This window comes from Scomber japonicus, chromosome 10, assembly GCF_027409825.1.
Source record: "Scomber japonicus isolate fScoJap1 chromosome 10, fScoJap1.pri, whole genome shotgun sequence".
NCBI lineage: Eukaryota > Metazoa > Chordata > Actinopteri > Scombriformes > Scombridae > Scomber > Scomber japonicus.
This window is the reverse complement of record NC_070587.1, coordinates 6,428,731-6,444,244: the sequence shown is the minus strand read 5'-3', so window position 1 is coordinate 6,444,244 and position 15,514 is coordinate 6,428,731. Positions and strand designations below refer to the sequence as shown.

At 40.5% G+C, this 15,514-nt stretch overlaps 1 protein-coding gene across 1 annotated transcript; it reads left to right on the top strand.

Annotated features, from left to right (window-relative positions):
• Positions 1 to 3,316: 3,316 nt before the first annotated feature.
• LOC128367134 (glycoprotein endo-alpha-1,2-mannosidase-like protein) lies at positions 3,317 to 14,495 on the top strand. The gene is made up of 4 exons (XM_053327956.1): positions 3,317 to 3,827; positions 6,227 to 6,336; positions 12,853 to 12,929; positions 13,859 to 14,495. Exons 1-4 carry the CDS (start codon positions 3,317 to 3,319, stop codon positions 14,493 to 14,495), a joined length of 1,335 nt encoding a protein of 444 aa, XP_053183931.1.
• Positions 14,496 to 15,514: the final 1,019 nt, after the last annotated feature.

Genomic DNA, 15,514 nt, shown 5'->3' with positions numbered 1-15,514 from the left:
ATAGGTAGTTAAATCTTTAAAAACATCCAATTGGACGATATCTAATGTTAATTTCGGTTAATTTTTAAGTGTTTTTATAATTAAGAAAGTGTAATCAAGAGTATACTTGAATGAGATATTAGGAAGTAACATTTACTTTATTGTAGTCCACTGCATCTCATAAATGGTCAGTAATGTGCACATTGGTTTCCTTGGTTAGCTGCTGTCCTGACATGCCAAAGAGCGGTTTGTGATTAACATGGAGGGGGGGATGGTGTCTCTGTGCAGAGGTGAAACAGCTCAACTGAGTGTAACAACGAGGTAAGAGTGTAGAAGAAACGGACTTGAACTAAACAAAAGGATAAAAAAGAAAAATCAGTTAAAAAAACAAAACAAAAAAACAGCCAAAGAAAACAAGCCAAGCTGGTCAAACGGATCAATAGTGATTGATCACATCATGTTAGGATGTTGACTCTTGTCCTTGTGGAATGATGGATGGATGAATCAAAGACAGGGAAAGTGATCTTTTAACTAAGCACTAAAACACAAAACCAAATCCTAAATAACGAAAAAGATTACGTGATTGATTTGCAGCTTTGCTCAGCAGCAAAAACAACAGTCATTTATTTTCACTATAATCTCATCCATAAGTAACAAGATGTGTGTTTTGGTCAAAGGTTTAATTCATTCTCTGCACAATAAAACATCTAAAAATTAAAAAAATATGATCAGAAAGGGGTCTGTGGTGTAATTTGTGTCAGTTAAGGGTTTCTTGATGTGAAAAAGTTAGAGAACCACTAATGAACTGAAACAATTTATTAAGTAGCATGAAAACGAGCTACTGTTAAATTTAGTCATCCTAAAATAAAGAAAAATATGTCTGGAAAATATTTAGATTATTTTTACCAATAAATTTCAGCGGGATAAATGCAATGAATTATTGGATGTGTATGTGTGTGTGTTTGATAAATTAAGACTCGGGTCATCTTAATGGTCGGTCTCCCCTTTGTGAGAGAGGAAGGGTTAGGGTTAGGGTTAGATTTTTTTTTCTATTAAAGTTTAGTTAGACTATCTGATATGTACTTTAGTTTTTACGTCGTTTTTTCTGTGAATGAAAGACCGCACAAGTCCCATCTCTGACTATCTGATGGAGGCTTCAGAGTTGACTTCACCACAACTACCACAACGACCCCTGGTGGACCCACAAAACACGCGGTTTTTTACCCTTAAGTACATAATTGAAGGAACTTAAAAAGCAGGAAATGCTGAAGTCCCAAACTATGTGTTGAAATGATATATCGTGGGATTGCACGTGTTAGAAGTTGCTTATAAATATACTGTAGAATATTAATATGAAATAGTAGACTTAATCTGACAACTCTATATCTGCGAAATAGAATATACTAAGGATAATTCAGGTAAGCATTTTTGCCTCTAAGAACCATTCATATCTTGTTTTAAAGCCATAACACACCGGGAAGATTTTATTCATTCATTTCGGTGCTTTTCTTTTTTGTCAGTTGTATTTACCACCTAACGCCTTTGCGATCATTATTGTATTTATTCGTTCATTTATTTCTAGAAAATGATTTTGATTCGTGAGGTTTTGACATTTTTGGCAGATGACAGCTGGTTCTTTATTCAGCTTTTTTTGGAAAGTTTGAATTGGATGTATTTTTGAAGAGTTAGAGCAGTGATGGCATAATAAGTCATCAGCATGTTTTCCAGTGATAATATATGTGCTGGATCAGTACTTACATCCCACGATAACTCATGTTTCATTAGTTTTTAACCACGATGAACCAAAACCATCAGCTTTAAACTGGTATTTGAAAGTTTTATTTGTTTTTTTTTTAAAGCAGCTACAAACATTTTATCTACCCTGACTCCTTTAATTTGTGTCGCGTTCATAAACTCGGCACAGATTTTCAGAGCACAATCTTGGCAACTTCTTAAAAAAAGGGTAATATAGTTTATGTGCTTCTCACTATATTTGACTTTTCTTTCAGCACCTTGGACAGTAATCCCTGACTGCCAATCTTATAGTAATGGCCGACCTGAAAAAGTTTATTTTAGACCGGATGTTATACAAAGCGTCAACTAATTTAAAGCCCAGGCTGCGTGAGGCATACCTATCAGTCTCAGATTAAACTGAGTATGAAAACAATGTAATGAAGAGTCAGCAAGTGACTTCACTTCCAGTGGAGAGGTCAGGGCCTCTCAATGCTGGCTCACATTTTCTTGGCCGGAAGCCAAGGTGTTTGAATCTCACTGCTGGATTCAAGCCAACCTGCAACAACATAACGGACAGAGATGCAGAGATGGCTGCGTGGTGCTCTGTCGCCTAGGCTTGGTGACAGAAAAGAATAGGACACATTTTCTCTTTCTCTGAGTCCTGTGTCCTATAGCAAACCAAAGCCGTTGGTCCAAAGTCAGAAGTCATCAGGGTTTTCTTATGAACGAAAATACCCCTATTAAAAATCAGGAAGACAACGAGAAAATTAGGTTTGCAGTTTTTGTCTGGTATATGTTATATTGATAATAATAATAGTTAATATCAACCTCTCTGGGCTCCACCCATGGAACAGCACATCAAAACTTCTCAGGTGACATAATTTCCGGCAGTACCTGAAGGCAGCGTGTTGAAGTGGCCTGTGTTATATGAGGTGTCCACATGATGTCAGTATAACTTTTAACTCGCAGCTCAGGACAAGTCAGACACATACTGGAGACCTAACTTTAAAAAAAAAAACGAATCCTGAAAACTGTTATTATGTTTTGAGCTAAATATGTTAGATTTATAGACTCATCGATCAGGTTAACTTGGTTTTGTTGCTGATTTGGTGAGAACATTTATAAAAAAAATGCACAAGGCACTGCTGCCGCGCGCACAAGGGCAACACAGGGATGAGTCCCGCCTCTCTGACATCCGAAACGGACTGTGTAAAGAAGCAAGCAACCAACCCACCCACCAAGGAGACTAGAAAATCCCTCGGACATCACTGCGGAGTGAAGGGTCTTGAGAAGAACATCCGGTTATAGCTCACATCGCAGCTCAGAAGAATACAAAACATGAGGCTGCTGCTGAAGAAAGTTAAAATTCCCACATCCAGCTGCGCCAGGTAGTCTGCTGCGACTGGAACTGCAATCATGTAGCCACTTTATTGTGATGAATTCAGAAAGGTGTGTAGATGTAGATGCCATGCAGGACAGTTTGGAGAGTAGTTTTTAGACTGAGGTGAACTCTGGGTGGGGACAAGGCAGAAGCAGGACAGATAGAGGTTTATTCGCGCTCTTGGTCTCGTCGTTCCTGGAGGAGCTGCCACTCCAGCCAAACATGGCAAGACTGCGGAGGAAAGCTTGCATAGCTCTGTTTCTCTTTTCGCTGTTCATCTTCGGCACTATGATGGGACTGAGGACACTAAAGCCCAGTGACGGGTTCTCGGATCTGGCCCCGGGCTTGGAGCTACTGCCGATGATAGGGGGGAAGATGGACCGGCGCTCCGTGTCCCGCGACACCACCGTGTCTCAGGGTCAAGCCCAACTGGCTGGCAGCAACACCAAAGCAGTTTTATCAAACTCTGGTCCTGAGGGGACAATATTTTATGATGTTCATATTTTTTATTACGTGTGGTACGGGAGCCCACATATGGACGGTAAATACATCCACTGGGACCACATCTTGGTTCCACACTGGGACCCTAAAATCGCATCCAGCTACCCGAGAGGGAGACACATGCCGCCTGAAGACATCGGCGCCAGTTTCTACCCAGAACTTAACCCGTACAGCTCGAGGGACCCGGACGTGTTGGAGTCCCACATGGAGCAGATCGGTGCATCTGCGGCAGGTACAGTTTACAAATGTGGTTTTCTTGGACAGAGACGGACAAAAAGAGCTGAATATTGTTTTTCTTTCGTGCTCAGCAGCTGTGCAAAAATTTGACTTTTATAGCTAAGATAAAAAGCTGCTTCCTTTTCGCTTCAGGGGCAGAAAACATTTTCAGCACCACCGATTCAGTGGACAGCTCCCTACACGCTCAGCTGAAAGTCCCCAAATATCTGCTGCTGAGCCTTTCTGCTGCAGACACAATTTCAGACTGAAAACAACAGTTATCAAGAGGGGAAACTTCTTAAATTATAAGCAGACTTATTTCCTGACAGTTACAACTATAAAAGTGAGGCAGGAAATCTTTGAGTCTGGTCCATTGCATGTGGCTTCCAATGTCTTGAATATATTGTATTGTGCCACACAAATGAAAAATGAAATTCAGTGCTAACAACTGTTAGAAAAAACTGTCAACAAATGTAAAACAAAAACTTCATTAGCTAATTAAGGAAGTTTTTCCATCACCCCTTGCTTGAAATCATAACTAAAATAGGTTAAAAACACAATATGGCCATGAAGTCAATAAATGGTGATATTTTTGTAACTTTACTTATTCAGGTGGTCCCATTGGGATCAAGATCTCTTTTCCAACAGTCCTGTGAACTGACACACAACCACATAACCAGCATACAAGAAATCACATGTACAGTATAGAACCAGAAAACCAACAAACCAACAATCAAGTGTAAAAAATGGAAATATGAAAAAGTCATGACTAACTATTTTTACAGACTTTTGAAATCTTCAAGCTAAATGAAATGGTCTCACTTGGGGGCTTGTTTGCAGTTCATTGATTTAAAAAAAGAAGTGCATGATTATGGGATATCTAGAGTTAAGTTGGATGGTGCACTGTAGTTGCAAGACTAAAAATGAAAGAGGACATGTGAGGTATTAAATTATCACCCAGCTCTGCATTCTGAGATCTTTTTGAGGTCAGTTTTTTTGATGTCTCATGAAATATTTACAGCTGTGTTGTTTCGTCTTTTCTAAAACTTGTATAGCTTCCCTAAAAGAAGCAGATGCCTTCCACAGCTTGGTGTCGAGTTACAGCTCTGTGCGTCCAGCCATCAGCAGCCTACACATGATAGGCCCTGATGTTTCTATCCTGCGGCTCAGGAGGATATTGTACACCATCTAGAATGATGATCAGACCGTCGGTCCATCCCTCTGAAACTGCCCCGCCTTGACAGATGGATGATGGAGGGTCTGGCTCATGACGCTTAGTTAAAACAATCCATTTAATTAGACACCACAGCCAGCCAAACTCTAACTAGGATGACTGATTCCCCGCCACTTCACAGAGGCACGTAAATAAAACAAAACAGTGACGGCCATATTCTTAATATGCATACAGGCATAGTTGGGTATTGTAATCTAATTGTCCCCACATCTTCACAGCAAGTGGACATGACTTTAATGAATTAACTCTGAGTGCATATTAGATGTGCCAGATCATCTCTGGTGCCAGGCATCACCGTGGCTGATATGAAGCCATTTCTCAGCCAGCATCAGAGCATGAACAAACATTTATCCCCTTGGAATTTACGAGCTGTCACGCATTCGAGCTGCACAGAGAGATTGCTACTAAAACAAGACATAATAAATAGTCTTAAGATGACAAGTGCATATTCATCAATCAGGTGCAGGATATGTGTGATAGGCAGGGTGGAGAGTTTAGATAAAACAAGCAACCCTCCTCCATACAGTGTCTACAAGCCACAAACCTTGCCAGCATCTGTCTTAGCCCTGAAAAACAAGCATGGTAATTAGCATACGTCATTGTGTGCGCATCAGGTCAGCTAGATTCGGTTTCCTGGAATTCTACTCATAAGTGTTGGCGACCTGATCTTCTTTGGAAATATTAAACATGGTCAAAACAACTCCTTACAAGGAGTTGGTGAAATCAACATGCTAAAAACAACTCCCTATAAGGCCTGTTGCGACATCCCCAAACTAACCTTTCACCTTTTCTTGTTGTTTTCACATTTCACTTATGATACACACATATCTGCCCTTTACATTACCGTAATGGATTACCAGGGCATACATTGTACAACTTATTCAATAAAAGTGCAACTGACTGTGTTCCTTCAGCGGTCTCAAATGGGTCTATAAAACTGTGTGAAAAACCTCCAGCGTAGATTAATGAAAGCAGAAGTTTTTTTCTGCCCCCGTTTCTCCCACAAGGATTGTCAGCATTTCTTACAAGCATCATGAAAATCATACATCATTTTAACAATGCACAGGATAACAGTTTATGTGTTTTGGACGTTTGCTCTCAGCAGATGCTCTCGGAGGTATTAATCAGTATCTTTGGTCGAGGTTGGATCATCAGGCTTGTGTGTTCTCGTGTGTCTCCAGGGGTTCTGGTGTTGTCCTGGTATCCTCCTGGCCTGGCTGACGACAACGGGGAACCTGCTGAGGATTTGGTACCAGCTGTACTGGATGCTGCCTATAGACACAACCTCAAGGTACAAAGGCATCAGCACTTTTGGACTCTGTGTGTGTGTGTGTGTGTGTGTGTGTGTGTGTGTGTGTGTGTGTGTGTGTGTGTGTGTGTGTGTGTGTGAGACTTGAATCAGAAAGGGGGAAAGAGTCCAAAGCTACAAAAGAGCAATGAATCAAATCTATTCTGAGGCAAGCTCAGTTTTTACATTATAGAAAGTTGTTAGGGGGAAATTAGTGTTGATTTCTCCATGATTCATTCAATTTAAGTTGACAAATATTGATTGAGGAGTTGCTTTTCCACCAATAATGCTGTAAATAGGCTTTTGCTCTGCTACACAAAGCTACAGAAAGGCTATTACTGACTTCCAGCCTGCAGAACTCCTCAAGGTTTAAGAATAAAAGCCTAAATTGATGTTTTGAGGGATATGTATTGTTTTATTTCTGAATGGTTGCCAGATTCTAAATGAGGCAGAGACAAATATGATTGTATTTCCATTATCTCCCCACCCATTCATCCCAATAAGAGCACAGTGACACAGGAGTGAGAGAAGCATTATTGATGGTTCACAGAGGTAAGCAGAAAGTTTAACGCCGCTCAGGTCAGTCATCTCAAACTGGGTGTTAGGCTGTGGTGTTTAACACACAGAAGTGTCAATTTGCTTTTGTTACAGGAGAGTAAGATTGAGAGGTATTGAAGCTCAACTTGCTCTGCTGTGCTTCCTATAAAGCTGCCTCTGCTACTCAGGGATTTGACTCTGGATGTTTGCAGCTGCAGTGACATCTCCGGCATTAGAGCGAAAAACGGGTCAAAGAGCTTCTGCTGCTGCTGCTGCTGGAATCAGTTAGTTGTTCAGTGGGGACTGAAAGAGCCCGGGAGTACATAAGCATAAGTGGAGAGGTGGTGATGGAGGCAGCAAAACCACATGACCAACTGGCAATTAGGTTGGAAAATGGCTTGTTGGAGGAATTAACTGCTGTCCATGTCGGTCTCACTGCCTCCTGTCACAGTACCGAAGGCCTATTAAAGTTTTACAGGGAGCAGTCGTTTGTAATGTGATACAGCTCATGTCAGACACTCTCCCCGTGCAGGAAAACTAGGGAGGACAAGAAAGAGATACTGTCTTTGTTGACAGAGTAATCAGTTTTCAGCTCCACAAAGTTTTTTTTTAGACTTTTCTTCTTCTCTTCACTTCTTTTCTCTGAAATGAATGTGCAAGAGGCATACATCATGTATGGATGTGTTTGTGTGCATTTTAAAAGCCACTCAAGGTCCATAGTAATCCTTCATTCTGTATGACTGAATTTGAAAAGACGTATAAGAGAGGCAGACTTGTAAGAGTTTTCCTGTGTCAAAGCAGGTTATATTTAATAATGCATCAACAGCATTTGCTCAACATGATACATGCTTAAGTGAAAAAAAATCAGCCAGCTGACATGCAAAGGGGGGCAAGAACCACATAAATCCTTTTGATGCTTAAAAACAGTGTATGCATTCCTGTGATGTTTCATTGGGTTATTGTGATATTCACAGGAAATAAATCGGCAAACTGAAGCTGTTGTATTAAGATATCTTTATGTTTTTGGAGCACTGCTGTCCAAGTTCATAAATTGATGTCATCTTAGCAGACCATCCAGTTCTCTTAGAGGAAGCAAGCCAGCCTTAAATTTGACAGATGATAAAATTGTGTCAAGAAGAAAAACACTGTTCTTCCAGATTAAGCTTTGAAGTTAACATGTTAAAATGTACTTATATGAGCATATTGAGGTATGTTTGTATATTTTAACATATGTGGCACCAAAAATATGATCAGTCAGTCCCCTTACAATATGCTACTCAAGGTGAAACACAAAGCAAATTTTTTATCATTGTGACACAATTAAATGATCATGCCAGTGTTTGTGAATGCTGATGTGAAGATAAAGAGCATTTATTTTCCAGCAGCCATGTGACACATCCTGGCCTCGTCCTCCCCATAAACAGCTTTGACAAGATGGCAGTGGGTTTGTCAGGGCCGCCTGTCAGATTTGATATTGCATTTGTTTCTTCTGCTGTTTGGCTGCAGGCAAAGAAATAATGTATCTCTGAGAGGGCAAGATGAGCACAGTGGGATTAGACATGCAACGCTGGACTGATGAGGTTTTACACATAATGCTGTCAGGAGAAAAGCTAATAGATTGAATTTGATGCCACACTTTGTTGTCATCAGTGACCCACCAAGCGTGACATTTTCGTAAAGAAAAGTGCAGAGGAAGCGTGTGTGGAAAAACAGATTGTGACATGTTTCCAACAAATCAACTGAACATTTCAGTATCTCACTGAAATAAGAAGGAGCTACTTATCGTTAATGAAAGCACCCAGAGGATCACAATCAGACAGCAGAATAGCTTTAGAGGACAATTATTCTGTGTACAGCTTGTATTTCTAAGCATCCTTTCCAGTTCTCCTTGTTTTTTGATTAACTCCTTCATCTCTCTCTGCACGGAAGGACATCTATCTTTGGAGTGCTTCTTCTTGCATAATTTCAGCAAAACGCTGACAAGGTAAAGAACTTTGGCTCTCATCATTTGGAAGTCTAATGCACATTTTCTGAAAGAACAAACCTCAAATAAATTCTTTGCTCTTTTCAACTGAAAGGCCGGCTAAAATGAGAGAGGGAAGCCTGAGTGGGGAGGACAGATGGTCCCACAGGAGCAGTGGCAACAGCCAAAAATGTATCAGAGAAAAACCGACATGTCTGCAATCTGCTTTTAGTAGCAACATGGCTATCAGCTAATCTGAGAAGTGCAGTTTGGAAGTGAAATCATCAGGCCTTTTGAGAGCCTAGTGTATAATTTAAGAGAAACTTTGTTAGGTTATTGTAAAAGATGAGTGAACACAACAGAGATAAGATGAGGAAAGAAAAGACCAGACACTCCCTATGTTCATATTACACTTTATACTGACCTGCCCAAACTCACCACCTGCTCATATGCACACTGTGTTTCATCCGATATCTTTGTCCTGTCTTGTTCTGTCCAGTCTTGTGTTCATTTACTGCTTGACAGAGCAATTTAAGACTGTATGTGAGTCTTTGTGGTTTCATGTAGCTCAATGGGGCATGAATATAACATTAACCTTTTCCAAGATTCATGACCGGATGAAGCTATTAGGGCTCCCCTGGGAAAAACCTTGCTGTTGACCTCCACCACCACAAATGAATTTAAGAATATGCACCATCAGATTGTGAAAAATAACTAAACCAGAGATGCAACTAATTATTTTTGTTTCATTATAAGAAAAATGTTTGTTATAATCCCCAACAGCCAAAGAAAGTTGCTTGTTTTATTCAACAGTTCTTTTTACATTTAAAAAGCTGGAAAAGGTAAAACCATTTAAGTACTTGCAGATTAATTTCCTGTCAGTCGACTAATTGATTTATAAAGTCATTGTTTCACTGCTAATATAGACTTAAAACTAGATTTTGATACCTTAAGAAATGACCAACACAGTCACCTTGTGAACATTTTTTGCTGGTTGGTAATGCAGCCATGCCAAGATCAGGAACATTATCCATCTGCATCTGGTGTAGGGAGTTTTAAAGAACACGCATGAAATAAATGACATTTTAGCATAATGGCATAAGTTCGTATTCACAAGAACATTCAGAGGTGAATGAAAATGGGATTTGCCTCTTTTGAGCAGAGTGAACGTACTAAAAAAGCAAATCCTACCTCCATCTTCCAGGCAATCCCACGCCACACATCTAAAAACACACTGACCCCTCTTTGGGTAACGCTTCAAGAGAAAGCTATGTACTTTTTTTTATTATATAAGTTGAGCCGTATTTTAGCAGCACCCACGCACAGCTCATGCATCGTGCAGTGGAGTTGGAGAGCAGATCACAGCAGTGTTGCTGCTCGACCTCAGCTTGAACAGAAACCGAAATAGTCCTCCTGCCCAGGGGAGGGTGGGGGCGTTTTGGTAGGGACAGGGTGGAGGGCACTGGAAGCTGGGTGCAGGAGGGAAGGAGCAGAGGGGAAATGTGCATCATGGGTGCCATGACTCAGTTTGCCTCTGTGAACAATCTGAACCCTGAGGGGCTATAAAAGTTCTATCCTGTAAGTAGGCCATGTAGCTACATGTACACAGGGGAATATGACACATGGGTGCCCAATAATGGCATCAGTCACACTTTCTTGGTTCCAGATACATTGAGTAGATAGATTTAGTCTTACATGATCCTCCAATATTGTGTGGGTCCACTGGACAGATGGAAACGGGCAGTCTTGGATACAGAAATGTGCCCTACTTTGTTGAAATTGATCTAATTGTTTTAAAGGTCTTTGTGTTGGCTCACGTTCCTCCCTTTGTGCTGTCTAAATCTAAATTTGACTCTGCTCAGCATAAATCATGCTGGGGGTGTTTGAGGCTCATGCTGTCAATGTTTATGGGGTATTGAAAATGCGTTGACTCTCATTTACTTCTAATTTACCACAGAGTAATGGGCCAGTGTGTTTCTGAAGTGTGAGCTGAAGGAGTTTTCTAGGGGCCTCCGCTTTGCTGCAGTGATGAGGCTATAACAGCTTTTTATGTCACTGTGAATAATAATTATATGGCTTCGAAACCTCAAATACCTCAACATTAAAAAAAAAAAGTTATAGCTTCATAAACACCTCCTGGCTATGATTTACTCAGCTGGTCAGGAACTTTTTCTATCCACTGCACCTCTTTTTCTTCAGCTTGATATTTTGCAAGCAAAGTGCATCTGACACCTTCAAAATGTATGGGTTTTTTTTTTGCGCATAAAAGCACTTACCATCTCCATTAGAGGCACAAGTGATTCCGCTTTTCTTGCCTCCAACTGACAGTTTATCTATACACATCTGCAGATTAAAACAGTTTGCTCAGATATAGCCTATTCAAAACTTCACTTTAATCCATTAGTACACTTACGCTCAATGTCAAAGTGACACTTAGTGCTGCCAACTATACTGCTTCCACCGAATATTCCAGTGTGAATCATTTGTCTGGAATGCAATTTTCTATCATAGCAGCATCAAAAGAGAGAGAGAGAGACACACACAAAAAACTTACTAGATAATGGTACATACTTTTTAATCCTGTGGATCTTCTTTCAGTATTTTGCTTTTTAGTCACACTAGTAGACTGACTACTCTTGTCAAGACTGAAACATATGTACATTCATTGTGCCCAGAGGATAAATCCTAATGACTTGGATGTTCCCCTTCAGGATGAATGGTCTCACATAGCACTGCATTCACCACCCCAACATTTCAATCTGTACCTTGATTTATGGCTAACTACTTGAAAAAGACATTCCCATCAGCCTCAGCTGTAGGCCTACTTTGTGTTAGAGAATGTTGTTGTGTGATAGCTAAACTATGCTATCACGTGATAGCATGGCAGTCTAATTAAGATGGTGAACATGATGAACATTAAACTGGCTAAACATCAGCATGTTCGCATCGTCACTGAGCATTTTAACATGTTGACATTAGCATTCAGCTCAAAGCCCTGCTGTGCCTGCGTGCAGCACACAGAGCTGCTGGCAGGGCTGTAAAATCTAAGTCTTGTCCAAATATGGGGTTAAATGAAGACTCACACAAGGATAAGACAGGAATCATCCAGCAAAGACTAAGCGGGCCTTCTGTCAGTTTAACCGATGACGTCTTATATCCATTTAGGTACTGTTGGCCTCCATCATCTTAAAATGCCATTTTCCTTCACATTGTTCCCCTTGGGTGTCCACTGCTGTTTCACTTTGAGCATGCATAATTTAAAGTCACTGAATTCTCTGGCCGTGCCTTAAAATATTCAACTTAAGCACTTTTTCTGTATGTGTCACTTGAGGTCCCTTGTTCCACTACAGCTTTTGTTCTATAATTGCAAATTGATGTTTTGAACAGAGCCATTAACTGAGCATTACAAAAAGTCTCCACAGCGGCACCACGAAGGGTGAAAAACAACTCCTGCTTCATAGTGTGACAGAATTTGTCATGAAAAGAAAACATAGGGGTTGGTACAGTTAAATCGTGCCCTTAAGTGGCTAAGTGCCACTCTTTTATTTGTAGGTTGTAAACAGACACACACCTGTCACATGGTACTAGGGTTGAGAAACCAAACCTGCCATGCTTAAGGGCCTCAAAAGGTCAAAATAGTGCATGACTAACCTCTTTTGCAGAATTTGCAGAAAGAGGTATTTTGAGTCCAATCAGCTGAAATAACCATTGACTATAATATGATATGCACTATATTGACCCATTTCTTCCTGGCAACTTATCAAACTTTAATTAGCTGGAGACCAGAAGATCATGTTGCACTTGCCAGCCCTCCATAAGTACTCTCCCTGAGGAACTGATTGTTGCTTTTAAGTCAATACATGCTCAGGTCATCTGTAAGTGCTGACTGTGGCATCTTACTTTAATGACAGTAATATGATGAATGATAACCAACAAGGTGTGTGTGTGTGTGTGTCTGTGTGTGTGTGTGTGTGTGTGTGTGTGTCTGTCTCTCTCTCTCTCTCTGCATGTCTTCCTAGGTTGCATTTCACATCCAACCATACAGAGGACGAAATGACCAGAGTGTGCACGACAACATCAAGTATATAATTGACAGGTATTAACTGTGACTGCACATGTCCATCATCACAGGTCAATTTAAATAGAAACGCATTAAGACTTCATGCATAGTTTAAAGAACAGTTGTTACGAAACTAAAATACCTTTAGAAAGCATATCTGATTATATAAGACCAGTTTCATGATTTATAAATGAGTCTCTGAAGCCAAAGTTACTTTCTAACCTTTAGTATTGGGGTTGCTTTTAAAAATAAAAGGAGCACCTGTCAAACCGCTGTAAAGTATTCAATTTCCAATAATGCTAATTCTAATGATTATTTTCTTGATTAATCTATTACTCATTTGTCCATATGAATGTCAGAAAATATTGAAATATGCCTTTTATAACTTCCCAGAGTCAAATGCTTTGTCTTGAAATGTCTTATTTTGTCTGACAAATGGTAAATTTACTGTCGTGTGTGACAAAAAAAGCATTTTATAACAGGAGCCGACTAATTGTTTGAGTTATACTGTATATCTTGTGTTATAGTTCATGATGTGGTTATACTTTTCTCAAAAACCACCACATGGTAAAAACTTGACCATGACCAAGAGAAGTTTGGCAACGTCTCAAAAAATGACTAGATGTATTTCCAGTGAATTTTCTTTTGACATTCATGGTCACCAAAGAATGAATTTTATGGTTATTAGTGCCATCAGGCACTCAAGAAATATCAGTGATTTCCAAAAAAGCTGAGTACAATTAAACCAGTTTCAGGCAGATTGCAATGATACTCGATAGCCACATTAATGCTCCTTTTTGAACTTTGGACCCCCATTGTATTTTAGCACCAGCCTCAGGAGAAAGTTTACAGATCCACTTAGAAAATGATCAGTTTACTGTATGTTCCTACAAAAAAACATGAGTTGACTAATTGTTTCAGCACTAACTTACTGTGTCATCATTTAACTGTGTTTCTGTTTTAAGGTATGGTGACCATGGAGCCTTCTACAAGTTCACCACCAGCACAGGGAAGAGTCTTCCTCTATTTTACATCTACGACGCCTACCTGACCCCTCCAGAGTCCTGGTCTGAATTTCTGTCTACCACTGGCTCCCACAGTGTGCGCGGCTCAGACTATGACTCCATCTTCATTGCCCTGATTGTGGAGGAGCGCCACAAGCATGACATCCTTGCAGGTGGCTTTGATGGCATGTACACTTATTTTGCATCCAACGGCTTCTCGTTTGGCTCCTCTCACCAGAACTGGAAGGCCATCAAGGCCTTCTGCGATGGCAACAATCTCATCTTCATCCCCAGTGTGGGACCCGGCTACATTGACACCAGCATCCGGCCGTGGAACAACCACAACACCCGCAACCGGGTCAATGGCCGTTACTATGAGACGGCCCTGCAGGCAGCGCTGAACGTGCGGCCAGAGATTGTCACCATAACATCGTTTAATGAATGGCACGAGGGGACGCAGATAGAGAGGGCGATGCCTAAAAAAACTGTCACCCGTGTGTACTTGGACTATCAGCCACATGGACCTGATCACTACCTGGAGCTGACCCGGCGCTGGGCAGAGCAGTTCAACAAAGAGAAGGAGCAATGGCTCATGTGAGCTTTCAGTGAGCAGACTTAAAACAGCTGTGGTGGATATGTGTGTGTGTTTGTGTGTACACATGAAAGACAAAGAACAAAAGAGACAAGAAGTGAATGTAGAGACTGATCAGTATAGATGTGAGCATAAAAGATGATGCATTGACTTTTAACTTGACTTGATGTGTCAGTTACTGCAGGTGTGTGTATTTGTAATGTGCACACCCTCTGAACTGTAAGGACACAGATATGATATGTTTGTCCTGCTTCAGGTGAAAGCAGCATTCAGTTGTTAAGCTGGGGAATTTTCAACTGCAATCATAGCCCAGACTTCTACAATGATCTGTTGGCCTGTTTCTGCTCCTTGGTCACCCAGTGAAAATTAATGGACAATTAGCTCAAACACTCCCACCATCTGAGAAACTACTGCCTGATGTTTCCATAAATACTATGTGTCATCAACTCAATGGTCTCATTTCCCTTTCTGCAGTTAAATAATGGGATTGGTTGCTGTGGTTTGGTTTTCATCTACAACAGGCTCTTGAAGAGAATGAGGCACTAATGTTGATTAAAGTTCGGAGGGCTCTATTAAATGACAGGGAGGTGTTTAAAAACTGTAGGTGGAGGTTAAGCAAGCAAGTGAAGAGGTTTTGTTGCTGCTGGCATGCAAAAAAAAAAAAAAAATCCCATATCATCGAGATGATTAAAGGAATAGTTCAGCATTTTGTGAAATACTTACATTTCTTGCCAGTAGATGGATGAATGGATCCATACCACTATCATGTTGGTCTATTAAATATGATGCCAGCAGTTGGTTAGCTTAGCAGAAAGGCTCAGGCCAATGACACAGAATATATCTACTAGTTCCCAAAATGTTTGAACTATTTGTTCAAGAGCTTCATCTCAAATACAAAATATTTCAAGTGGATTTAATGTCATTTGATAGATTTTTTCAATCCCCTCGCAAAGACTGCCACAGATAACATCCTCTTGAAGAAATCAGAGGAATTAGCTGGTAAGTATTTCTATGCTTATAGCATG

What these genes read in the sequence shown, in the direction of transcription:
- LOC128367134 (XM_053327956.1), top strand. Translation starts at nt 3,317, where the DNA reads ATGGCAAGACTGCGGAGGAAAGCTTGCATAGCTCTGTTTCTCTTTTCG. An exon ending in GATCGGTGCATCTGCGGCAG is followed by an intron (nt 3,828 to 6,226) that starts GTACAGTTTACA and finishes GTGTGTCTCCAG; the next exon opens with GGGTTCTGGTGTTGTCCTGG. An exon ending in ATCAAGTATATAATTGACAG is followed by an intron (nt 12,930 to 13,858) that starts GTATTAACTGTG and finishes TTCTGTTTTAAG; the next exon opens with GTATGGTGACCATGGAGCCT.